The sequence below is a fragment of the Gopherus flavomarginatus genome, chromosome 8 (assembly GCF_025201925.1).
Source record: "Gopherus flavomarginatus isolate rGopFla2 chromosome 8, rGopFla2.mat.asm, whole genome shotgun sequence".
In the NCBI taxonomy this organism is placed as follows: domain Eukaryota; kingdom Metazoa; phylum Chordata; order Testudines; family Testudinidae; genus Gopherus; species Gopherus flavomarginatus.
Genome location: NC_066624.1, coordinates 60553758 through 60581030, shown reverse-complemented (window position 1 = coordinate 60581030; position 27273 = coordinate 60553758). Strand labels below are relative to the sequence as shown.

General features: G+C 44.9%; 1 protein-coding gene across 6 annotated transcripts in view; it reads right to left on the bottom strand.

The window, feature by feature from the left end:
- Positions 1–27273, bottom strand: part of EPHB1 (EPH receptor B1) — a 451153-nt gene that overhangs the window by 340798 nt on the left and 83082 nt on the right. For 5 of the 6 annotated variants that reach the window (XR_007775962.1, XR_007775965.1, XR_007775964.1 and 2 more), the window contains exon 1: positions 14426–14754. The exons of the other annotated variant lie outside the window; for it this stretch is intronic. Coding sequence is in view for 1 of the 5 variants with exons in the window: in XM_050965380.1 (XP_050821337.1) it covers positions 14426–14498 (73 nt within the window). In the remaining 4 variants the exon portion in view is untranslated. Of the gene's footprint in view, positions 1–14425; positions 14755–27273 lie in introns of those variants that run through there. 6 annotated transcript variants of the gene reach the window in all.

Here is a 27273-nt window from a genome sequence, read left to right as displayed (position 1 = left end):
TAGTTCGGCAGATGCTGGCTCCCACAGTCTGAGAAAGCTGACATTAGTATTGCCCTGTGTACAAAGAGATGGCCAGATAGGAGAGAAGCCAGGCAGAGCAGGAGGAAGGAACCAGCTGGCCCTGATATCTCCTGCTGCAGAGCAAGATCCCAGAGTTTTTGCTTGTACCTCTCCAGAACTCAGCTACTGTGCTGGGGTGAGGATGATCAACGGCTTCCGGAGAAGGTCTCAAAGCTTGTCCTGAGCCACAAGAGCTGCCCGCTGCTTAGTGGTCTTCTCCACAAATTTGCTCCTCTGCTGGGGAGTAGATCCAGAAGTTGTGTCTTCTCCCCCAAAGACTAGGCCTGAGAAAGAGAGAGCCTTCTCCCAACAGGTGAACGCCGGGGGAAGGAGCACCGCTATGGAAGGCTGAGCAGTAGAACACACCTGGCCTTGGACCTGAGTTCTCTCAAGGTTCAATTCCTGGCTGAGCCAGAGCCTTCCTGTGTGGCCTTAGGCCAGTCACTGAATTTCTGGGCCTCCATTTGTCAAATGAGGATAAGGCTTCTCTACCTCACGGGGCGTGAGGGAATAAAATCCATTAATGAACATGAGGTGCTCAGACACTATGGTGACAAGGACCACAGAAGTAGACAGCTGGAATTGCAAGAGCTACTTTTTTCCTATGAACAATGTTATACTGCTGCTGTCCACTGAGATAGCCAATGTTTGCTTGTACAACAAGGCAGACCAGGTAGTGATGATGCACACACACAGCTGTAAAAGATAAAAAGAAAACCTGATTTTTAAAAGAGGAGATGTGGGATGGAATCTCCTCATAAACTCAACCCTTAGTGTTGAACAAAGGAGATGTTGACAATGACAATGAAGATGATGATGATGATGTGGGATGGGATAGATAGAAACTGCATTGACAGACACTGTGTCCTATGAGAAGACAGTAATAGGCAAATCTGATTCTCATCTGACTTACTGACATCTTGGGAACTCCTACAAAATACTGGGTTAAAATGTATAACACCAGCCCATTTCAATCCTTTATCTAGATACTAAATGTGGTTAAATTTAGTTCAACTAACATCAGAGAACAAGAGAAACAGCATTTTCTGAGTGACTGCAGAGTGTGGGGAAAGCTGAGTATTCATGCTCATTATCATCTTTTTATGTCTGTCTTTTCCCGTCACAAACTGCAAAAATATTAGTACAGCCAGTAGTCCAAAAATAAAAGTAATTGGTTCAACAAAACCATAAAATAAAAATCAAGTGGCTATATGAAAAGTACCACAGAGACATTCAACCACTTGTAGTAAGGCTAGTCTTCTATATGCCATAAGAGTAGTTACTAGTGTTTTATTGACGATAAACAGAATTGTTTGCAGTGCGAATTATTGTTTTATACCATAAGTAATGAAAGGGCTTCAGATATACAAGGGAATATAGCAGGGGAGGCAGTATAGACTGAGATACAGTAAGTCCTGTGTACATACTGTTATTATAAAAGTTATAGACCTAAGCCCTACCATTTGATAAGAAAATGAGGAAAGCAATATTCATTTTGCAGGTGACTGAGAAATCAATGTGATATTTACATGACCTTCCATGTTCAGATATAAGTACACTCACAGACATACCCCAGTAAAGGGCAGAACATTTTATCTTCCTGCTCTGTAGATGCTCTAAATGTTGTCCGATGGAATTTTGGGTGGTAGACTCGTGGCTGGCATTCTCAAAGGAATCTAAAGGAGTTCAGCACTCAACTCTCAATTCTGTGGAATCTGGGCAACTCTCCCCCCATTAGAATCAGTTGGAAACCACTGGGCCAGCCCTACTGTGGCAAACTATATTTTGAGAGGCAGCTTGATTAGTGGATAGCTCACTGTTTGTGATTCAGGGAGAGCAGGGTTCTATTTCTGACACAAACTTCCTACGTGACCTTGAATAAGTCACTTCATCTCTCTGTGTTTCAGTTCCCCACCTGTAACACGGGGTTAAAAATCCTCCCTTTGTCTGTCTTGTCTATTTAGATGGTTAAGTTCTTTCAGGCAGGAACTAGCTGGCTGGAGCCTACATTTGTCTATCCTAGCAGCACAGGAACAGATGTTTCTACCCTGAGCTAGCAGAGTCTATGGGAGAACAACCTCCGAGACAGCTAAAGGAACCAGTGTTCTGCATCTTTAATCTAGTAAGTAAAAAACTCTTACACTAAGCGAATTTATAAGACATATAAGCTCCATAAAACGGTGTTTTCTTTATATGACCATACCAGGGGACATTCTTTTTAACTTCAAATCCGGTTCAATCAATTGCTGTGCTATACTTCAGAAATTCTCCATCCCAAATTTTCTTTTAAACCTGAAATCTCTCCCAGGGTATTACTTTACTATCAAAGTAATTTCCTAGTAGAGTAGAAATAATAATGTTCTTCTTCGACAGGTTTGGTTAAGAGGGGATTATGATTAAAGTTGTCAAGAGTCTAACAAGGACCGCACGGTGCAGGGAGTCATAAAGAAGCACTTTGAACTAATTTTAAAGCCCCATTACTCTGGAACCCAGACAGAGGCAGCAGCAGGTGAAGAGTGCTTATAGGAAGGTAACACTTCACATGGAGCTCAGTGAATTGTGACTTGCCTCATGCTCAGAAAAGGAGCCATTTCGATACCATTTTCAAGAAAGGACTAGTCAGGTACCATATGATGAATGAAGCAGCCTTTTCTAGTTCTGGAACCCCCTTTGATTGTATCACAGAGCAGCTGCAGCACTGCTGAACATTATTCATTAGGAGCAGCGCTGCAGTGCCCAAGGACACCAATGGAGAATGGAAAGTCATTGTGTTCGATCCTCACACTAAGAGGCAGACTCTGCCCTCAGCTGCTTACAGGCTAAGTAGACCCAGCAGACAAAGGTGTGGGGGATCAGAGACTAGCAGCACCGCAGAGCTGGGATTAGAACAAAGGTCTCCTGACTCCTGGCCTGTGCCCAATCCACTATAGCGGTGGTTTTCAACCTGTGGTGTGTGGACCCTGTGGGTCTGCACACTATGTCTAAGATGTCCAAAGGGATCCGCCCCTCTCCCCACAATTTGAAATATTTTAGGGGTCCATAACTGAAAAAAGGTTGAAAACCACTGCAGTAGAGAACACTCTGGATGCATCACCTTAATGGAACACAACTAAGAAACGCAGCCTGCTGCAGTCACTGGGTAAGTATATGAACTGCATTTATCCATGTCACAATGGCACAGGGTGAGACATCACTGAAGCCTCCTACCAACCTTATCGCTGAGAGTTTAAGTAGTAGCTAGGCCTTGTGCTGGCCCCCATAAGGACAATTTTGCGTGATTGATGGAGCTTGCTGCATGCTATAACTCAGAGGGGAAGAATGCCTTGGTCTGGATAGAGAAGTGAGTGATGCTTGGATTGGCTGCTTTTCTCACTTTCCCTGGATCAATCTATTTCCTCTTCTGTTTCAATTCTCATCTCTCCCTCTAAGAACTTCCTTGTAAAAAACAATCCCCCATGGAGTCCAGGATTTAACATTGTGGTTTTGTCCCTGACTTGGGCTGGGCTGTAACCATGAAATCCAGCCAGAGTAAGGGGGTCTGCAGAGGGGAGGAATCTGTGCTAGCCCTGTGGCTTTTGCAGCTTACTTCCCTTTCTATAGTGCACAGATTGGCACATGCCCTGCCTCTGCTCACCTACTCTCTGCCCACCTCCTCCAAGTAGGAGGCAGCAGCCTGACAGCTGTTGCTTTCCCCTCCTGCGCAGTCTCTGGTGATGCAGGTAGCTCAACCCAGGGGGTCAGGAAGCTCCTTCCATCCCCTTACTCCCCTGCACATGCACACAGCAGGGCTCACAAGCCAGCCCCTTGTGCATGACTCTGCCAACAGAACATGAGCGCCTAGAGTTGATTTAGGGCAAGATAATGAAGCCCCAGGATGACAAAAGGAATCACTATATTACAACACAGGGACAGAGGTAAACTCTTGCTGCTGATCACAATCAACCTTCCTCTGAAAGAAAACACCCCAGCCAATGAATCCACGTTTATAAACACAAAGACAGCCCTGCCCTAATACAAGTGACTTCCGCTGACTCTAAAAAAGAACCATTTGGGAGCTTAATTCTGTTAAAAATCAATAGCAGACAATGAGTCTGACAACGCTGCTCACTAAGCCGCAGCATTGTCTCTTCTGACTATAAATACATTTCCCAGAGGCCTGAAAGGACTCCCCATCTGTCCGCCTGCCACCTCCAGAGATGGCTGGGTAGGGGCTGAATACAGCAAAAGAGGCAGGGTACCGCAGACAGCAGCCTCATTCTCTGCACATTCCTGATCTGTCCCCAGAGAAGCTCCATCCCGTGTACTAAATGAAGCAGGGATCCAGTGCAAAAAATTGTACAGGATCATGGAATTTAAGGCTATATCATAATACCTACATTATATATATATAGACTGGGTTTATATGAAGGATAAATGAGGCATTGGCTTACTGTGTGATTTCTTATATAACTCTGCAATGAGAAGCCTGATTTGTAGAGTGTTTTGTATGTTTACCTAGCCCTATATCTACACAAAGAGAGAGAGGTACGTTCTGTACTCAGAGTCTAAGGGCTATCCTCCCCAAAATTACATGATGTATTTTTCATACACAACAGAGTTTAACTTCTGCTGTTGGTGAAAAATTCAGCCAGTAACCAGCATATATCACAGCCAGTACCACTCATGTGGTCATGCCTGTCAGCACACACATAAACTAGTTTACAAGTTGACTTCACATTTGGAGGTTGTCATGAATCTAAACACATACAAATAATGTCATTTTTTTCTTAGGGCAATCCTTAGTATGTTGGCACTAATTGGCATAATTAACATGAGTAGTTCCATTGATTTCAGTGGGATTCCTCATGTCAATTAGGGGCATGCCAACAGTCATAAGAGTAGCTCAGTCTACCCCAGAATAATTCATATATTATAAAGGGCGGAAATGGAGAGAGACTAAATTTAAAAAATACAATAAATGGCATCAACAGAATACATGATGGCCAGGGGTGCTACAAAACTGTTGTTGGCACAACCTGTATGTTTGTGTCTCTGCCACACATGGCAACCCAAAGTAATGCTCATAAAATATGCATAGCTCACGTCTATAAGCTATACACTGTGTACTGACACCATCTTATATTGGTGTTCTCTACACACAAAGGCCAGCGTTGAATTTTATGGTCTCAGGGTTAAAAGAAAAGTGTGTCCAAAAATCAAGGCTGAGATCATCATCTTTGCCCTGTCAAGGTCACTTTGACAACTCAACGGGCAATTGTTTTTCCCTTAGAACTATCCTATTGCCCGAAGTGTGTTACAGCATCAGTTCAGTGTGAACATGTGCAGTAAGCATGTTAGAGAGACATCCACACGTCAGCTCACAGATTCTGCGGCTGAGCCTTAGTGCCCACCGCACATATAACAAGAAAACACCACAAATTTCAGCCCATGGAATTTCCTCATCATCATTTGACTGAGCTGGGTGACTTTGGGATGGATATTTGTTTCGGGATGGACTTTGTTTCAGTTTTTACCAAGAAGGTTGGTGGCAATTGGACGTCTAACATAGTGAATGCCAGTGAAAATCAGGTAGGATCAGAGTCTAAAATAGGGAAAGAACATGTCAAAAAATGACTTAGACAAGTTATATGTCTTCAAATCACCAGGGCCAGATGAAATGCATCCTAGAATACTCAAGGAGCTGACTGAGGAGAAATCTGAGCCATTAGCAATTATCCTTGAAAAGTCATGGAAGACAGGAGACATTCCAGAAGACTGGAAAAGAGCAAATATAGTCCCCATCTATAAAAAGGGAAATAAGGACAACCCAGGGAATTACAGACCAGTCAGCTTAACTTCTGTACCCAAAAAGATAATGGAGTAAATAATTAACAATCAATTTGCAAACACCTAGAAGATAATAAGGTGATAGATAACAGTCAGCATGGATTTGTCAAGAACAAATTGTGTCAAACCAACCTGATAGTTTTCTTTGACAGGGTAACAAGCCTTGTGGATAGGGGGGAAGTGGTAGATGTGATATATCTTGACTTTAGTAAGACTTTTGATACTGTCTCGCATGACCATCTCATAAACAAACTAGGGAAATACAACCTAGATGGAGCTATTATAAGGTGAGTGCATAACTGGTTGGAAAATCATTCCCAGGGAGTAGTTATCAGTGGTTCACAGTCATGCTGGAAGGGCATAACAAATGGGGTCCCACAGGGATAGGTTCTGGGTCCGGTTCTGTTCAATATCTTCATCAATGATTTATATAATGGCATAGAGAGTCCATTTATAAAGTTTGTAGACGATACCAAGCTGGGAGGTACTGCAAGTGCTTTGGAGGATAGGATTCAAATTGAAAATGATCTAGACAAACTGGAGAAATGGAGAAGTAAATAGGATGAAATTCAATAAGGACAAATGCAAAGTACTCCACTTAGGCAGAAACAATCAGTTGCACACATACAAAATGGGAAATGACTGCCTAGGAAGGAGTACTGCAGAAAGGGGCCTGGGGGTCATAGTGGTTCACAAGCTAAATATGAGTCAACAGGGTAACGTTGTTGCAAAAAAAGCAAACTTTATTCTGGGATGTATTAGCAGGTGTGTTGTGAACAAGATATGAGAAGTAATTCTTCTGCTCTACTCTGCACTGATTAGGCCTCAACTAGAATATTGTGTCCAGTTCTAGGTGCCACATTTCAGGAAAGATGTGGACAAATTGGAGAAAATCCAAAGAAGAGCAACAAAAATGATTAAAGGTCTAGAAAACATGACCTATGAGGGAAAATTGAAAAAATTGGGTTTGTTTAGTCTGGAGAAGAGAAAACTGAGAGGGGACATGATAACAGTTTTCAAGTACATAAAAGGTCGTTACAAGGAGGAGGAAGAAAAATTGTTCTTAACCTCTGAGGATAGGACAAGAAGCAATGGACTTAAATTGCAGCAAGGGTGGTTTAGGTTAGACATTAGAAAAAACTTCCTAACTGTCAGAGTGGTTAAGCACTGGAATAAATTGCCTAGGGAAGTTGTGGAATCTCCATCATTGAGGATTTTTAAGAGAAGGTTTATGTATCACTGTTGTAGCCTACAGGTATTTGCTAGGTAAGATATAGGCATAGATTAAGACCCTAATGCAAAAGCCTACAGGCCTCAGGTTTGCAAGATATTTAGCTTAGCCAAACAAGTCCTCAGGCCCAAAGAAAGATTTGACATAAGGAACTAACCAGTAAGTAATGCTATAATCACAAGACATTAGAAGATAAAATGCTGCATGAGGGAAGGAAGTTAAAACTGCTGATATTTAGTAAATGTATGCTGCAATGTACCAGTTAGAGCATTTTGGGGATTTTGCAGATATAGGGTGTCAGCAATGTGCTAACCACAAGTTGTCATGGTGACTGAGTGATGTAAATGTTAATTAATATAAGGGGAACTATTGAGCTGACCTATGAAAAACAGGGCACCCCAAAGTCATAGGGCGAACCAATACAAATAAGGAAAAGCGATTAAGCAGATGCAACCCCTATTGAACATGCATTAGGCAAAGTGGCATCACTGTCACACATTATAGAAGTTGTATACGGGCCTAGCTGCCTTGGGAGAAGCTAGGATGATAGCCATTGATGATACTGAGCCTGATAAGGAGGATGACTAACACTTCAGCTCCTTTGAGAAGGGATGGTATGAGTTTCAGGTTGCTCAGAGCACATCCTGTATTATCTCTCTCTACCTTGCTGGGCTGAAGTGTTTTTAGCTTTGCTCACTGTGTTAATAAAACCACTACAAATCCAGAATGGTCTTCCTAAGTGTGCGTGTTACAACCAGGCACGTCAGGACTCCCAGATGATAATACTGGACCTGATCTTGGGACGAGAACCTACCAAAGGTCAGTGTTAATTGGGAATTCTTAAGTGATCAATATAATTAATGTGCAATCACTAGATCAGGCAACACTGTGGGCCAGGGTTTGTGTTCAACTGTGACCATAGCCGTCCAGGAACTAAGAACATTGCAGGGTGATTAGACAAATTCACTCAGGTTGTAACACCTCCAGAGAGGCATGGCCTTTGGAGAGGCTCACCTAGGTTGGTTCACATTCTGAATTCTCCAGAGACCAACAAGCAAAGACAGGACTTTTGGACAAGTGGCCTGAGTTTATACTGTCTTCTTTCTGATCTAGCAAATGGGCAGGCTCTTCTGTCCCAGGATAACCCCACTCCTTCCTGGGAAAGGCTGGAAGGACTTTGGCATATTGAGGCCCCATAAGACTAATGAGTGACCTCAGGTAAGCTTTAAGCAGGCACATAGCTTCTTTTGTTGTTTTAATAGGTTTTATCTATAATGCTTTTACCTTAAGAATCAGTGTATTTGCTTAGAAAGAGCTGTGCACTGACTTATAACTGCTGGCAATTGCACTGTTCATAGCCAATGAAAGGTAAGTCAAATGCAGATGCTGACCTGTTTAGGTAGCATGGCTTGCTGAGGATAACAGTATAGGCAGGGAATGGGGCAGCCTGGAAATACCCTGCTCAGGAGGGAGAGAAACATGGGTCTCCGCCCAAGGGAGGTGACGGCTCTGCAGGGAGCCTAGAGCGGGTGTTCTTGATGGTCCACAGCGGGGGAATACAGATGCAGTTGCCCTGAATGGGACATACTTACCCCACTCCACACTCAAGGAAGAGAAATTAAGTTCATCTCATAATACTGTTGATCTCCTGAGAGCCATACAGATCCTGGCATCCCAACGTGGTGGCCCAGGGCTTCCCAACTGCCCCAGTTTCTTATCGCACCCAGGGCAGCCAGCTGCTGAGGGTGCCTTTCCACTGACTGCCCCCAAATCTCCTGGTCTTGTGTCTCTGACTCCAGTCTGGCTCTGGCTCCTGACTGCAGCCTGGTAGCTGCTGCTGGTCTCTAGTCTCTGACCCTGGCCTGAATCTGACCCTGGCTCTTGCCTGTTGATCCTGGCTCCAGCAATTGCTGTGATCCCTGTGTGCTGACTGTTGTCTCCTGACTGTCTGTGGCTTGGTAATCCCAGCCCGGCTGTGCTGCTAGGCCAGACTGCTTATGCTTCAGTCCCATACAGTCTCACTGTTCTCATCAACTCAAGCTTAACAAACAGTACAGGATGGGCAAGACTCTGGGTACGTGGCATGCGGTAGGGGCTCTCGCATTATGCAATAGCCAGGTTTGTTGGCTTCCACCCTTGTGATCAGGCAGATTTCTAATCCTGGAATGTGCCTGGAAGTTACTGCTGAAGGAAACAGCAATAACACCTGCCTTTTCATCACAGCAGGCCAGAAGTCTGCATGGCTGCCCAGACAATTTCCTGGGCTACTGTCTAGGGTTAAATACTAAGCATGGGGGCAATCAGAAGGCGACCGGATGCTGTCAGTCTGGACCTGCTGGGTAGTACATCCTGTGGTGCCTATTCTCCAGCATGCTCCTTGGAGGTAACTTTATGCAGGCTCCCAGTGGTGATGTGAGAACATAACTGCCTAAAGCTTCGCAGACCTGGGTTTTCGTTCCATGGAGCCTTCCAGGGGTTATGGATGGAGGTAAAGCTGGAGCTTTAAAAATACATCCACTCTCCTCTAATGCCTGTTGCCTATCCTAGGGTTAGATGTTGCACTAGGAGGCAATGAGCTCTGCTATATGATGCCAGCTGGCTGTGCTGTTAGGATTCCAGCTTTGCTACTGCTTCAATAGTCTATTTTAGCAGAAAACACATGTATTGTTGGTACATTGACTTGTATTTCTGCCTTATTACATTTGTTTTTCAGTGAACAGTGGGTTGTATGTGCCCCATCAGTCTGCTTCTCAATATCTATAGTGCTCGTATCTATTTCTCTTTGGGGTTAACGCTAAAATATTTGGACTCTGTTCTTCCTTGACTGAGATGTCAGAAGATGAATCATCTCACAGGCCAGTGAAAATAGCAGCACAATGCCCTTTAAAGCACATGGATGATATCTTATTGCATGATGTGATTCTACGGGCACAACATGAGCCTTCAGCCGCTGTAGCTGCTGTCCTGATTTTGGTAGAGTACAGTCAGTGGCAGTCAATAGTCAGCATGTTATTTTACGTGTCCCATAGAGCACAGTGTGAGTGATCTCCCCATGGATCACAATGTGAATCTATACAGTATATACAGAAAGTGGGATTCCATGGTCAAAGCAGCAGAGCACAATAAGATGTGTGTCAGTTCCCAGAACAGCACAATAAAAATCATACTGTGCAATATAGAAGAAAGTCACATATACAGTGATCTGAGCAGGACATGCAGCAGCTGTCCCTTACCCTAACCTGTCAACAGAAATCATAGTAGCTGTTACCCAAACTGACTTTAAGGGAGAGCCAGGGCCGGCTCCAGGCACCAGCTCAGCAAGCAGGTGCTTGGGGCTGCCAAGGGGAAGTGGCAGCACGTCGGGCTCTTTGGCGGCAATTTGGTGGCGGGTCCCTCGGTCCCTCTCGGAGGGAAGAACCTGCTGTCGAATTGCCTCAGAAAAAGAATGCGGCGCGGTGGAGCTGCCACCGATCATGATCGCGGCTTTTTTAAATTATTATTATTATTTTTATTTATTTTTCCGCCGCTTGGGGTGGCAAAAACCCTGTAGCCAGCCCTGGGGAGAGCATATCTACCATAACACTACAGACTAAGGGACCCAACCTGCAGAAATTGGTCCACAGATTTCCATATGAGTTGGATCTGTCTCTAACGTCTTGCATATTAATTACAACATCCCAAAAGAAAAGGAGCAGTGAGTTTGCCAGCTCCTTTCTGACACTTCAGTAAACGCAAAAATTCCTTAAGAAAGGCTACAGAAATGAAATCTCATTCACCAAGGCAGAAAGCCCCCGGTATGGAACCAGTAGGGATATAGAAGACAAGCAAAACATTAAAAGAGTCGATTAGCAGAGAGGCACCACAGTTTGGTTTGAGAAGGTATCATTCCTCCATGGTATGGAATAGCAGACGCTCATCTGCCGGCAACTCAGACTCCTGTCACTGGAATATTGTACAAGCATCAGAGCTCTGTTTTTTTACCAATAACGTTCAAATTGATCTCATAGTCCTTTCACAGCCACATCCCAATCAACTGTACAGTCATGGCACAATACTCTCTCCACTTACAACACGTGTCCCAGCCATTACCATTAATGCAATGCCTTTGCTTTGGATTGCTTTCTCTTTGGTTACAGAGGAATTAGGCTGGTAAGCAGAGCTGTTTGCCCAGGGGTTATCTCCTAAACTCCAGAGAACTTCCAGAATAAAACAAGAAGCAGTTAGGCAGATGGGAGAACAACGAGCCTCCCAGACCACAGACACAAACCATTCACCCAGGAGAGAGAGATTTGATGTCTTATTGATTCACCTTTCTGATCATTACACACTCATAACAAATCAAATAGCCAAGCCACAAGGCTGGGGTCAGTTTTACCTATGGTTAGATGCCCATATGTAGAGTATGAGGAGGAAAGGATAGGCTGGAGGGGTGTGGGAATAAGTGAATGATTGTACTACCTGGAGAGCGGGTTGCTTTAATATTCTGCTGAATAAGTTGTATTTTTTAACCCTTGGCAGTCAGCTTTTGGCACACAGACTGCTCTGGCTAGGGCTTTCCTGAGGCTTACTGGTGACAGTCATTAGCTCATTTTGCCACGTTTCAAAATGCAATTTCAGGAGCAGTTATATCTACAGGTATGTACCTTCAAACCATACAGACCATCATTGTCGGGGGCTGTTTTATACAAAGGGGGAAAGAAAAGGAGCACACAAATAAGGTAACAAAGGATCACCAGGGTTGGAAGGGGGAAAACAGAATATTTAGTAAATTGAAGAATGATTCTAACATTTTTTCCCAAACATTTTCCTTCTCTCTCTTAGTTCCCTAAACAAGTATCCAAGACTGATTTTTTTCAAAACCTCTTCTCACCCAGAAAATTATTTTTCCTCCTAAGGCTTAAACAAAAACAATGGAAGTCCATTAAAATAAAAAAAGATACATGTCATCTTGAGGGGTGCCACATTACACATGTACTTTGCCCCACCACAGCACACACAGAATTCAAAAGAGCAATCCAGAGAGTGGAAGGCTAGAGACAAATAAATTAAACAGTTTCCTGGGCTGCAAAATAAATACAAATATGTTTTGTTTCCCCAAAATGCAGAATTTGGGGGCTGGGGTGGGCAAAACACTTGATCGTGTGATTGCTTGGAATCGGTTTTGTTGATATGAATAACTACAGCTTAACTTTTTTTGTTTTAACTTTTTAAATCAGTTTATTTCTGCAACCTTCCAATTTCAAGGAGGAAGAATTCAGCGGCTTTCAACCAGCTCCCCCTCTGCTTTCTGAAGGCAACATATGCCTCCCTAGCATCTAACAAATATTAATAAAGAACCCCTGCAAAGATCACCAGCTGGGAGAAGAGTGGAATGACAAAAAATCACCTTTTGGGGGGAAAAAAAATCTGTCTGCACTAATCTTTTCCTTGAGCTACAGTCTGGATAAAGCAGAGATTCAAAGGAAGATTCCTGCAGTCGCCAACAAAAAGAAGGGGGATTTTGACTGTTACTACATCACCTAAAGAAAATATCACAAAAAGCAAGTACTGTTCTGGTTTTAAAAGATGACATTTCAATTTTTTTTAACTTTCTCTACCCTGTTGCACATTGAAGAATGCAGGTTTTAGATTCCGTTTAGTATTATTAACCAACAATCATTTCAGACTTATAAATCAGATTTGTTATTCACTATGTAAGCCGCAACTATTGGAATTGTTTCCCTTTTGTTGCTGGATCACAAACATGAGTGTTTTCAAATTACAATAGATGGGCTACAAGGATACTGAAGCTGCAATCCTGACTCCAAATGCAAAATGACCCAAGAGCCCACAGTTGATTCCAAAAATGGATTATACCCAAAAGTTGATCATGAATGTACTCCCACTTCATTCTTTTTGGTAAAATGAACATTCTCCTTTGTATTAGTGGGAAAGTTTCTTTTCCTTCACTGAATTCTCTTGAGCCTCCTTGCTTTGCGAAATAAACTCAGACCCGCCAGACAGCAGGAAACAGAAAGCCAGGTTTTGATTTAAGGCATGTTTCATTCATTGGAAAAGGCTGTGGCACATTTTTTTTTCCCAGGGACATGGGAAGGAGGAGGAGCAGAGGGAAAGATATGGGGACTCCAGCTCTGAAGGATACAGCTGATATAATGGATAGTATAGTTATAATATAGAATGATATTCAATGCAGAAGGCACTGGAATTATAGCTAGACTAAATGTTAGTATAGAGACAATATGGATACAGATAGCTAAGGCTAAATGCACCCCACCTAGTCCCTTTACTCTCCTTAGCGCTATGGGTTTTCAGGGACAGAGCTAGCAAAAACTGTCTTTAGCTAGAATACGATTTTTCAAGCAGCCTGCAGGCTTGGTTATCTATGTGCAGACAAATTACACCTCCTTTGCTAGAGAATGTTGACTTTACAATTCAGAAGCCTGTCATCTCCAGACCGTGGGTAAAAAGCAGCAAATTGCCTGGCTGCTCCCTGTATAATCCGCCCTTCAGTATGTAATGCAAAGCACCCCTGCTCGGTCTCCCCGCAGGGGTAAACCCGCAGCCCTGGGCATCAGCTAAACCCAGGCTGCTCCTGCTGCCTCTAGCGACAAGCACAGCCACACATAGGCGCGTGCACAAAGAGCAGCGATTGCCTGCCGTGAAAGCCGGGATCTCTGCTAGCTATTGCCCCGCGCTCTGCCCAGCCCAAGGGATCCAGCCACAGGAGGAAGGCGAGAGAGAGACCCGGAAAGTGAGAGAGACAAGCAGGGCAAGAGAGTGACAGGGGTATAGGAAGGAGCGAGGGGCAGAGTTATTGCAACGGCAAATCAAAGATCCTGTCTGAACACAATCTCCTGGACCAAGCCTGGGCTCCACGATCCCCCCATCTTCCTTGGAATCACTGACCGCTGCTTCAGCCCCAAGCTGCCAGTTTGTAGTATGTTAAACAAGCCCTGCAATGCAGCTCAGCATCTTCCCTGGCCAAGGAGGGAATGGGGGTTAGCCTAGGGCAAACCGCTAGTCCATCTGCCTTGCTGTCTGGGGGAGGGAGGGGGCGGAAGGAGTCCTTCCCATTCCGAGAGCCAGATCATGGGAAATCCACTTGGTTGGCTCTGCTCCGGGCAACAGTGAAAAAAGTATCGCAGATTCCTTACATGTCGCATGTGGCAACCCCTTAGCTCTGCCAGCCCTTCACCAGACCAGCTGCCTTTTGCACAAGGGGAGGGAGAAACAACATGCATTTTAAAACATCTCACAGAGCAACCCAGGTACAAAAGTTTTTTTCCCCCGTTATTGTTTGTATTTTACCTTCCACTGCTGCAATTGCAGATGCCAAGCAGAAAACCACTACAAAATCCAGTGCCATGGTAGACCCAAACATGTTTCAGAAGAAATAAGAGTTATAAAAAAATAGTTCCTTGTTTTGCAAGATTGGTTTCCCTTCTTGTTGCTTTTTGTTATATGTATCTCCTTTAGTATTCCACTTTGGATACCCCAGTACTCTGTGTGTGTGTGTAGGTATGTGTGAACGTGTGTGTGTCTGTGTGCGTGCATGGGGGTGTGTGTGTATGTGGTGTGTGTGTGTGTGTGTGAGAGAGAGAGAGAGTATATATTTTAGTGTCACATTGCAAGCAATAGTAAAGTGTACAGTGAGAACAAAATCAGCCACTGAGGCTGGAGACAGGGGGAGGGAAAGGGTTCCCCCCCCCCGCCATCAACTCTCTTCCCACCCCCAACACCTCCTGTCCAATCAAGGAATCAAACCTACAAAAATCCCCTATCCAATCAGCGCAGAGCACCTCCTTACACTGGTATTGTTAGTTTAAGAAAAACTTTTGCAGCGAGGCGTGGGGAGAGAATGAGGGAGAGAAAGCCATAAGGAAGTGAAAGAGCTCCTCCTAATGGTCGTTCCCAGTATTGCACATATATTTCCACTGATGCAGCACTAAATTAAGGTCACTATTCACAACCCAGTCCTGCCTGTCGGTAAATAATCTATTTTTATTTTCAGCAGCGACCTGCTTCTTATTGACTATAGGTTTCATTATCTTCTAACATGTTGATGGTGTGCTGATGTCACCTAGCCCTTTCCAAGAAGAGATCCTGGAGTTTAGGCCAAATAATATGATTTTGAATGCTAAAAGAATGATTTTCCCCTACAGGGCTCTGACAAATCTTGTCTACAGCCCCTTTTCTAATATGTCCTGGGTCTCTCCTGGTCCTGAACGGCCACCCATAATTGCCTTGTATTGTGTAAATGTGAGAAGAGGAGAGGCACTATGGCCGTGTCAGAAAAAGAAGAATTCAAAATAATGTAGAACACGACCAAACCTGACTCTAAACCCAGATCTCTGTAAGTGCAAGACAGAGAGGCTGATGACAAAGAGCTCACTGGCTCTGGATATTTGTTAGCCCCAGTGATAACTCTGGGGAGGGATCTTTTATCTTTTAACAATTTAGGTTGTAATCTGGCTGCATCAGTCAGTGCCATGGATTGTGAGTTCTAAATGACAATGAAAATGAGCCCCTGGCATATCCAGTTTTGATTCCACTCTCCTTTTACCTTTATCCACCAGTTTGCCTCATTTGTTCTCTCAATAATGCTGCATCTTCTTGCCCATTTCTCCTAGCATGTCAGATGAATGGTGGGGTTCTCTTGCTAAATCATGATTCTGATGTCAGGGCTAATGCCCATACATCACTTGAGCCTTCCAAATAGGGCTTATGTGATGCCAAGACTGTATGCTATCTCTCTTCCCCGTGGATGAATTTCACCCAACCATGGGACTAACTACAGGTGCACATATAGATATCTGACTACCATCTAGTGTCTAGAACCCTGCCTTTCTTCTACTCCAGTGGAAGTATCTGCATGTCCTTGGAAGGAATCCTATTACTTTTGCTTATCTTAAGCTATACAAAGCAACAAAGTCACAGAGCTAATCATTGCCTTCTCTGCGTATGTCTACACTGCATATGAAGCCTAGGCTTTGGCTCAGGTTTGAGCCCAAGCCCCCATTCTGTCTATACACAAATCAGCATGACTTAGGTTAGCAAGCACTCAGAACCCAAGCTTAGGACCCTGTCAGAGCCTGAGTCTTGCTGTGACTTGGGTCCAAGCCCTATCATTTTGCAGTGTGGATGCAGCTCAAGCCAGAGGCCCGGGTCCAGCAACAATATATCTAGGTTTATGATGCAGTGTGAATGCTCACACATGGGCTTGGAAACACCAAGTCCAAAAGCCCAGGTCCCAAAGACCTGGGTCTACAATGAAGTGTAGACATACCCTAAGTGTCAGACCTTTGTGATGATGCCAATAGACAAGTACTTTACTTCTTTCTTTACTTCCCAACTGGGGGAATAAGAAAACTACGATGAGCTTTTTTTTTTCTTGGAAAGAAAAAGAAAGAAAAAGTTATTTGTCTGCAATGCCTGGCATAACATTGCCTGCCTTTGTAACTTCAGAAGGCTCTGATCCTGAAAACAGGTGCTTGCTCACTTATCTTTATTCACAAGAATAGCCCCATTGAAGGGTCAGCATGTGACAGAGTGGATGCAGAAATGGGGCCTACTGTTTGAGAAAGACACTTCAGCTTCTTTTTCTGTCCACCCGTGATCATCATTGTCCTCCAATTTCAACTAGCACCCATATTTGTCATTGGTTGGACCAATGTATTTGCACTGTAGAATGCAATAGCTGCCATAGTTCCAAATGTTACAGTTCCGCATACTTGTCCCATCTACCTGAAACATCCAGTGAAAAGCAATGCCTCCATCTGATCACAGCTAGTCATTTTTCTATTTCATTAGGACTTTGGTGGGCCTCTGAGGCCCTGGCCCACATTGGGGGTAGGGATGATACACACCACCTCCTAAAAATGTCAGAGAAGGTGTGCTACCTGCTTGCACTGTGTGCAGATGCAGGGTACTCTCCATGCAGTCAATCAGTATCATTCTTCAAGCCCCTCTCCCCATAGCCTTTGCTAATGTAAGACGAGCCTGGAGAGAGGGTTCTCTTTTCCCTTGGCAGGATGCTGCTTTGACTGGCACTGAGAGACAGTGCCGTGAGGCAACCTGGACCTGCACTGCTGAGTAAAGATGGGGGCTCACTCCCATTCACCCTTCAGGCAATTTCTTCCAGTCAGGACTGCGGCCCATTGGTGGAGCCGTATGACAAAGCCCAGGCCTGAATGAGTACAGAGACCACTGAGGAAGCAGCGGGTCCATGTCTAGAACTGACTAAACAGAGATATAGAATTGCGACTTCACCACAGGTGAGTTCGGCTCAGCCATGTGATTCATCAGGGCCTGCTTGCTGGGAAAGGTCCAAACCTCAATCTATGTACGTGCAAGTGTATATTCGTATGAATTTCCATATGTCCCAAGAGATGAGGGAAGGGAACTGTTACTGCCGTACACTGCTGTGTTATTTTTGTCATGGTGTCTATATGTGCTTTATATAACATGGAGAGCCAAGAATGGAGAGAGAGACTGTTTAGTCAATCAAAATAAACAAACACAATGATACATGCATCAGGTATCTGCATGTTTAGCTATGGTACTTATCTGTCCCTGACCACAGCAGCTGAGTACCTCACCACTTGTAATACACATCACCTCCCAACAGCCCTGGGAGGTGGGTCAGTGCTCTCATTACCCACCTACAGACAATGAGTGAGCTGAGTTGCACCACCTTACTCAAGATCAGCCAAGCAAAGCAGGGAACTGAACCCAGGTTGGCCTAGGTCCAGGCCCTAAGCACTAGGCCACACTTACTCTTCCCAGGACCCAAGTCTTCTGAGGAAACACAAGGTGCCATCATGTCACAGGGCCACCTCAAGGCCATCGAGCTTCTCACAGTTGGACCATAAAGAAAAGGGACTCCTTCCCCTCGCTCCCCTGTCCTCTCACACAAGTGCTGTGGTCCCTCTGAATCTTCCTCATCCTCTCACCGTGAAGCTCACACTGTGTGTAGACGGTGCTTCATGTTTCATTGCATGCGTGGGCCTGGATCCTGAAGTACCTAAAGCTTGGCGGAGTAGATCTTCCTGATATAAAATGTGAGATGAAGGAGAGCTGATAAGAAAGGCTGATCTTTGTAACCCAGAGCCAAGTTCATGGCTGGGTCAAGGATACATTATACACCTCTTACAAGGCAGGGGTTGGTAGCCATTTTCTCCTTCCTTTTCATTTAATCAGACGCAATTTAAGCAAAACATCCACCCAAAACAGCAAGCTTAGACAGCCAGTTAATGACACACAGGAATAGTCACATCTAGGTTGCAGGTCAGCACAACAACTTCACTTCCTGACAAACAGGAACATCATTCAGTCTCTTATCAGACAGTGACTACCTTGCATCCACAATGGCTTTCGGAGAGCATGGCCACGCCTTGCTCCCATAACACCTCCTGCTGCCGTGGCCTGCATATGCTGAAGTGGATCCTACCCCTGGAGCCTATATTTGCTGCTCTTCATGTTTTTCATTGTTACTGTTCATTGGGCAGATGTGCACTGTATTTAGCAGCCCATCAGCACTGGCAGTAGCCATCAAGGTGTCCTCAAACAACATAGAGCTGGTCTCTTCCTTGTTTTCTTTATAGGTCCTCTGTTTCTCCTGTAGCACTGACTTTCAGGGGTGATTCTGATTTATGGTCTTGGTCAAGCTTATTACCTTGTCATAGTTTCCTTCTTTTCTAGTTTCCTACCATATGGCTCTTTTATAACTCCTTCAGGGTTAATTATTTTTGACTCAAGACGCTTGTTAGATGTAGGTACAAAGGTTTTTGTCCTTCAAACTATGTTTCTGGACTTTGGTGGTACTAAAAAAGCACTGTAGAATATGTTAACAGTGCTAATTATGGGTCCCTTCAATCTCCCTTGACTTTTCTCAATCAACATCTTTGCTCTTCATACTGACTCTTCAGGTAACTCATGTCTCTGGGCGTAACAAGGACTTGATATGCTGTGCTTGAACTGATATATTAGAGAATTGCTGTAACAAGACACTCCTGAATTGTGGGCCATTATCTGTTATTAACTCATCTGGAATCCCATGGAAAACAAATGGTGATTTACAATGATTACATTGCTACTTGATGTGTTGTGCAACAGCTTCATTTAAAAAAAAAAGCAAAAAAAAAAACCCCTCCCCCCCGCCCCAGGAACCTCTACTGATAAGAAGCAGTCTTTTCTGTTTCATAGCTCTGTACCAAATTTGGACTAATGGAAACAAAAAATGCAGGTCGTTCTTCTGCATTCTGTGTCTTTTATTTGTTGCAGGTTTCACACCTTATCATCAATAGCACCACCCTGCAGGGCTGTGGCATAAAAAGCACAATCTAGCTCTTTGTTTTTAAACCCTGCTAGCTTCTTAGGGCTAGATTAGGGAGGTGCACATTGTCTTTCCCCACTCCTCTGCCTCTGGAAGGGCAGGAAGTGAAGGGAGCATAGGGATTGCTGCGGGCACTGTGGGAAGGTGGACAGAACATTGCAACAGTGTGGATAAGAATCCAGCCTTTCAGATTTTTTCCTACCTTTATAAAACTTTTTCATTCCTAGTTATGGGTGAGGATGGAGATGCACTGGTGGAATTGAGTGGAAGTTCAGGAGAAGAATAGCAAGAGGTGTTTCAGGCAGGCTAATGACTATAGTGGTGATGAGAGAGTGAGAGTGAGGTACTGAACAAGTCAATCCCTTGCTCTTTTACCATAAGAGGCACAAAGTCATTATCTCCTATATACTTTTTGTATAGAAGGACAATTCATTCATAGAATTTAAGGCCGGAAGTGACCATTAGATCATCTAGTCTGACCTCCTGTATTTCAAAGGTCATCAAATTTCACCATTACCCCTGTATTGAGCCAAACAACTTGTGTTTGATGAAAGCATATCTTCTGGAACAACAAAGTTGTCCTAGTAATACCCAGACAGCATCACTCCTGAAATGCAGGTCTCCATTTTATCCTCACATCACTTGGCCTAACAAACACACAGATTTTACATGGGCTTCTGCTCACCATTAGCTCTGCACTTACACAAGCCTTACGCAAGAAATCCTAATGATCTCAGATCATTCTCAGGTTTCATTCTCTCTCTGCCCCGCCAGCCTGCCAAAGTACAGCCAGTAAGAAGTGAGGAGTCTCGTGTTGTTGACTCTCTTGAAGTGCCATACTCTGCAGTGGTCAAGTAATACAATTCAGAAGTGAACCAACAAAGCCACGCAGCAGCAGCTGTACAAAAAGTCTTGCTTCCCTGCCTTTTTAAAATGATTATTCCTATCCCCGGCATGAGCAGCAGCTTTTCTGAATGACCACTTACAGTTTTTAAATCCAGAAGAACTTCATTAGAATGTCTCTTTTTACTGGTGGCTGGAAAAATAGCTCCTGGATGTGATCATTTTAAAATGTGGTCCAAGGGGCTGCCTTTGATAATGCTTTCATCCCTCAGAGTTAAAATGCTGATAGTATTTAGCAAGAGGAAAATCAAACACTTTAAAGATCAGTGTGAGCCCTTCAATAAGCAATGGCATGCAAATCAGAGTCTGTGCATCTCATCATCTAAAGTCACTGAAAGAAATGCTTCATAATGAGATTCCATCGTGTCCCCTTCAGCCTCTAACATGCTGAGCAAGAAAATACAAAGGGTTCCACCCACACTGTGGAGTTTATGGGAGATAAATCCAGGCTGCAGGGGTACAGAGAATGGGGCTGTCATAAACAGATAGCTAAGGGTTAACGTCTCTTTCACCTGGAAAGAAGTAATCTGAAACACCTGACCAGAGGACCAATCAGGAAACCAGACTTTTTCAGGTCTGGGTGGAGGGAAGTTTGTGTCTCAGTTCTTTGTCTTCTGCCTGTACTCTCTCGGCTATGAGAAGTGATTTTTTCTGTCTCCTGCCTTTCTAATCTTCTGTTTCCCAGTTGTAAGTACAAAAGATCAGATAGTGATTTATATGTTTTTTTTTTGTATTTACATGTTTGTAGTTGCTGGAATGTGTTAAATTGTATTCTTTTTGAATAAGGCTGTTTATTCATATTTCTTTTAAGAAATTGACCCTGTATTTGTCACCTTAATACAGAGAGACCATTTTTATGTATTTTTCTTTCTTTTTACATAAAGCTTTCTTTTTAAGACCTGTTGGAGTTTTTCTTTAGTGGGGAACTCCAGGGAATTGAGTCTGTGCTCACCAGGGAATTGGTGGGAGGAAGAAGTCAGGGGGAAATCTGTGTGTGTTAGATTTACTAGCCTGACTTTGCATTCCCTCTGGGTGAGGGGGGAAGAGAGATTAGCTCTCGGTACTTCTGTTTTCCAAGGCTGGAAACGGGAAGGGTGGAATCCCTCTGTTTAGATTCACAGAGCTTGTTTCTGTGTATCTCTCCAGGAACACCTGGAGGGGGGAAGGGAAAAGGTTTATTTCCCTTTGTTGTGAGACTCAAGGGATTTGGGTCTTGGGGTCCCCAGGGAAGGTTTGGGGGGGACCAGAGTGCCCCAAAACACTCTAATTTTTTGGGTGGTGGCAGCTTTACCAGGTCCAAGCTGGTAACTAAGCTTGGAGGTTTTCATGCTAACCCCCATATTTTGGACGCTAAGGTCCAAATCTGGGACTAGGTTATGATATGGTGGCAGCGTTTGTGGGAAAGATAGAATCCAGAAGCCAGTAGAAATATTATATTTTTCTTTTCTCTGCTAGGGGCTTTTAAGCAGAGAGAAACAGTTTGGTTTTAAAAGTAACCAGAGAGAATTTTTTTTCCCTGCTCTCTCTTGCAGTTTCTGGCTTGCATATTAAGCAAGCAACCATTAAGTAACTATTACGGGTCTTTTGTCACACAATAGCACTCCCATTAGGAGTCAAATACCAGCACTATATACATGCAAATAAAGTGGTTTTTCTGGTTTACTTTACATTGAAGAGATTAGCTAGAGGAAGAAAGGGAAAAAGGCACTGTTGCTAGGCAGACCCAAGGAGGCAACAGAGCCTGCAGTTCAGACAATAAACACCAGAGGTCACCTCAACACAAGAAAACAGGAACCATGCCTTCCAATACAAAAGTGGGGGCCGAAGAACAAATCAAAGAAGAAGAACACAGGCGACAACTGGAAAAAAGACAAAAAGAGGTGGAGCTGAAAGAAAAGGAAGAAAGCATCAAACTGGCAGCCTACAAAAGAGAACAAGCAGCCAAAGAGGCAGCCCACAAAAGAAAACTAGAAGAAGAGGTGGCCCACCGAAGGAAACAAGAAGACGAAGAGGAGGCCCACCGCCGAGACATGGAAAAACAACAAAAAGAGATGGAACTCCAGACTGGGCCATGGAATTAGAAAAGGCTAAGCAACAGGCTCCAGCCAATCCTAACAACCCTTCGCCAATTATGGTTCCACATCCCAGGAAATTTCCCACCTACAAGGCAGGTGATGACACCGAGGCCTTCTTGGAAAATTTTGAAAGAGCCTGTCTTGGGTACAGCATCCCTGAAAACCAGTACATGGTAGAATTGAGGCCACAGCTCAGTGGACCTTTAGCAGAGGTGGCAGCTGAAATGCCTAAGGAGAACATGAACGACTATAAACTTTTTCAAACCAACGTCAGATACAGAATGGGGATAACCCTGGATCATGCCCGTCGGCGTTTCAGAACCCAAAAGTGGAAACCAGATGTGTCATTTCCCAAACACGCCTACTACATTGGGAAAAATTATGAGGCCTGGATATCAGGACACAATGTTAAATCCTTGGAAGAACTGCACCTCCTCATACAAATGGAGCAGTTCTTGGATGGTGTTCCTGAGGACATAACACGGTACATACAAGATGGAAAACCCAGAAATCTCACCAAGGCGGGGGAGATTGGAGCCAGATGGATGGAAGTGGCAGAAAGCAAGAAAGCTACTGTGAAGGGGAACGAATACCCCAGAGGGCACACCGACCATAAACCCTACAACCGAGGGCAGCCAAAAACCCCACCTACAACCCAAGTAAAGCCACAGACACACTATTCTTCCACCTCACCAGTCTCCAGTAACTCACCTCAACCCAGTGACCCATCAGATGGAAGATGCTTTAGGTGTAATGAACTGGGACATATCAAGGCCAACTGTCCAAAGAACGCCATCCGAGTGCAGTTCATTACACCACCATCACCCAAAAGATCCCCAGGCCCAGATGCCTCTCAAATACCCTTGGAGCGAAGGGAAAATTTGAGAGTGGGCGGAAAGAAGGTTACTGCGTGGAGAGACACGGGGGCACAAGTGTCAGCTATCCACCAATCCTTCGTAGACCCCAAATTCATCAACCCAAAGGCCCAAGTGACAATTTACCCCTTCATGTCACAAGCTGTAGACTTGCCTACAGCTGAACTGCCTGTCCAGTACAAAGGCTGGTCAGGAATGTGGACTTTTGCAGTCTATGACAATTATCCTATCCTCATGCTACTGGGGGAAGACTTGGCCAACCAGGTGAAGCGGGCCAAGAGAGTGGGAATGGTTACACGTAGCCAAACCAGGCAAGCTTCCAGACCCGTTCCTGTTCCTGAGCCATCCACAGACGCCCTGTCTGTGTTACCAGAGACCCAGACAGAGGTAGTGGACCCGGATTCCATGCCAACCACTGAAACAGCCACAGCGCCTCCAGTCCCAGGCCCGGAACTGGAACAGCAACCAGCACCAGCAATTGCAACCACATCTTCAAACTCAACGCCAGAGGGCACCAGCGAGCCAGAACTGGCAGAAACAACAGACAGCCATACCCAAAAGGCTCAGCCAGAGCCTGAAATACCCTCAGGTGCACCAGCGGAGAGCGGTTCACCAGCAACGGAAACAACCTCATCACCTACATCGCTTCCAGAGGGACCAAGCCCAAGTCCACAGTCTGAGGAAGAACTGGTGACTCCAGCCTCAAGGGAACAGTTCCAGACTGAGCAGGAAGCAGATGACAGCCTTCAGAAAGCTTGGGCGGCGGCACGGAGCACCCCACCGCCTCTCAGCTCTTCTAATCGATCCCGGTTTATTATAGACCAAGGACTTTTATACAAGGAGATTCTTTCTGGTGGACACCGGGAAGAATGGCAGCCGCAAAAACAGTTGGTGGTTCCAACTAAGTACCGGGGGAAGCTCTTAAGCTTAGCCCATGATCATCCCAGTGGCCATGCTGGGGTGAACAGAACCAAGGACCGGTTGGGGAAGTCCTTCCACTGGGAGGGGATGGGCAAGGACGTTGCCAAGTATGTCCGGTCTTGTGAGGTATGCCAAAGAGTGGGAAAGCCTCAAGACCAGGTCAAGGCCCCTCTCCAGCCACTCCCCATAATTGAGGTCCCATTTCAGCGAGTAGCTGTGGATATTCTGGGTCCTTTCCCAAAAAAGACACCCAGAGGAAACCAGTACGTACTGACTTTCGTGGACTTTGCTACCCGATGGCCGGAAGCAGTAGCTCTAGGCAACACCAGGGCTAACACTGTGTGCCTGGCCCTAACAGACATTTTTGCCAGAGTAGGTTGGCCCTCCGACATCCTTACTCATTCAGGATCTAATTTCCTGGCAGGGACCATGCAAAAACTGTGGGAAACGCATGGGGTGAACCACTTGGTTGCCACCCCGTACCACCATCAAACCAATGGCCTGGTGGAAAGGTTTAATGGAACTTTGGGGGCCATGATACGTAAATTCATCAACGAACACTCCAATAATTGGGACCTAGTGTTGCAGCAGTTGCTGTTTGCCTACAGGGCTGTACCACATCCCAGTTTAGGGTTTTCACCGTTTGAACTTGTGTATGGTCACGAGGTTAAGGGGCCATTACAGTTGGTGAAGCAGCAATGGGAGGGGTTTACGCCTTCTCCAGGAACTAACATTCTGGACTTTGTAAGCAACCTACAAAGCACCCTCCGACACTCCTTAGCCCTTGCTAAAGAGAACCTAAAGGATGCTCAGGAAGAGCAAAAGGGCTGGTATGACAAACATGCCAGAGAACGTTCCTTCAAGGTAGGAGACCAGGTTATGGTCTTGAAGGCGCAACAGGCCCATAAGATGGAAGCATCATGGGAAGGGCCATTCACGGTCCAAGAGCGCCTGGGAACTGTGAACTACCTCATAGCATTTCCCAATTCCTCACTAAAGCCCAGAGTGTACCATGTTAATTCTCTCAAGCCTTTCTATTCCAGAGACTTACAGGTTTGTCAGTTTACAGTCCAGGGAGATGATGCTGAGTGGCCTGACGGTGTCTACTATGAAGGGAAAAAAAGACGGTGGCGTGGAAGAGGTGAACCTCTCAACCACCCTGGAACGTCTGCAGCGGCGACAAATCAAGGAGCTGTGCACTAGCTTCACCCCATTGTTCTCAGCCACCCCAGGACGGACTGAATGGGCATACCACTCCATTGACACAGGTAATGCTCACCCAATCAGAACCCCACCCTACCGGGTGTCTCCTCATGCCCAAGCTGCTATAGAACGGGAGATCCAGAACATGCTACAGATGGGTATAATCCGCTTATCTACCAGTGCATGGGCATCTCCAGTGGTTCTGGTACCCAAACCAGATGGGGAAATACGCTTTTGTGTGGACTACCGTAAGCTAAATGCGGTAACTCGTCCGGACAACTATCCAATGCCACGGACCGAGGAGCTATTGGAGAAGTTGGGACGTGCCCAGTTCATCTCTACAATAGACTTAACCAAGGGGTACTGGCAAGTACCGCTAGATGAACCTGCCAAGGAGAGGTCAGCATTCGTCACCCATGCGGGGGTGTATGAATTCAATGTCCTTCCTTTCGGCCTTTGAAATGCACCCGCCACCTTCCAGAGGCTGGTAGATGGTCTACTAGCAGGACTGGGAGAATATGCAGTGGCCTACCTCGATGATGTGGCCATTTTTTCGGACTCCTGGCCTGAACACCTACTACACCTGGAAAAGGTCTTTGAGCGCATCAGGCAGGCCGGACTGACTGTTAAGGCCAAAAAGTGTCAAATAGGCCAAAACAGAGTGACTTACCTGGGGCACCAGGTGGGTCGAGGAACCATAAACCCCCTACAGGCCAAGGTGGATGCTATCCAAAAGTGGCCTGTCCCAAGGTCAAAGAAACAGGTCCAATCCTTCTTAGGCTTGGCCGGGTACTACAGGGGATTTGTATCACACTACAGCCAAATCGCTGCCCCACTGACCGACCTGACCAAAAAGACCCAGCCAAATGCAGTTAAGTGGACTGATGAGTGTCAAAAGGCCTTTACCCAACTTAAGGCAACGCTCATGTCTGACCCTGTGCTCAGAGCCCTGGACTTTGACAAGCCATGCCTAGTAACCACGGATGCATCTGAGCGTGGTATAGGAGCAGTGCTCATGCAGGAAGCAACAGATCACAACTTCCATCCTGTCGTGTTTCTCAGCAAGAAACTGTCTGAGAGGGAAAGTCACTGGTCAGTCAGTGAAAAGGAATGCTATGCCATTGTGTACGCCCTGGAAAAGCTACGCCCATATGTTTGGGGACGGCGGTTCCAGCTACAAACTGACCATGCTGCACTAAAGTGGTTTCATACTGCCAAGGGGAACAACAAGAAACTTCTTCGTTGGAGTTTAGCTCTCCAAGATTTTGATTTTGAAATTCAGCACATCTCAGGAGCTTCTAACAAAGTAGCGGATGCACTCTCCCGTGAGAGTTTCCCAGAATCCAGTAGTTAAAAAGTGTTCTTAAAATGTAGAAGTCTGTTAGTTATATACTTAGTGGTATATGTAAAGGTGCATGTGTTGTATTAATCTGTTTATTTTAAAGTTCTAGGAGGAAATCGCCGCCAGTGAGCTTCCGCACTGTCTGCAATTTGGGGGGCATGTCATAAACAGATAGCTAAGGGTTAACGTCTCTTTCACCTGGAAAGAAGTAATCTGAAACACCTGACCAGAGGACCAATCAGGAAACCAGACTTTTTCAGGTCTGGGTGGAGGGAAGTTTGTGTCTCAGTTCTTTGTCTTCTGCCTGTACTCTCTCGGCTATGAGAAGTGATTTTTTCTTCTCCTGCCTTTCTAATCTTCTGTTTCCCAGCTGTAAGTACAAAAGATCAGATAGTGATTTATATGTTTTTTTTGTATTTACATGTGTGTAGTTGCTGGAATGTGTTAAATTGTATTCTTTTTGAATAAGGCTGTTTATTCATATTTCTTTTAAGAAATTGACC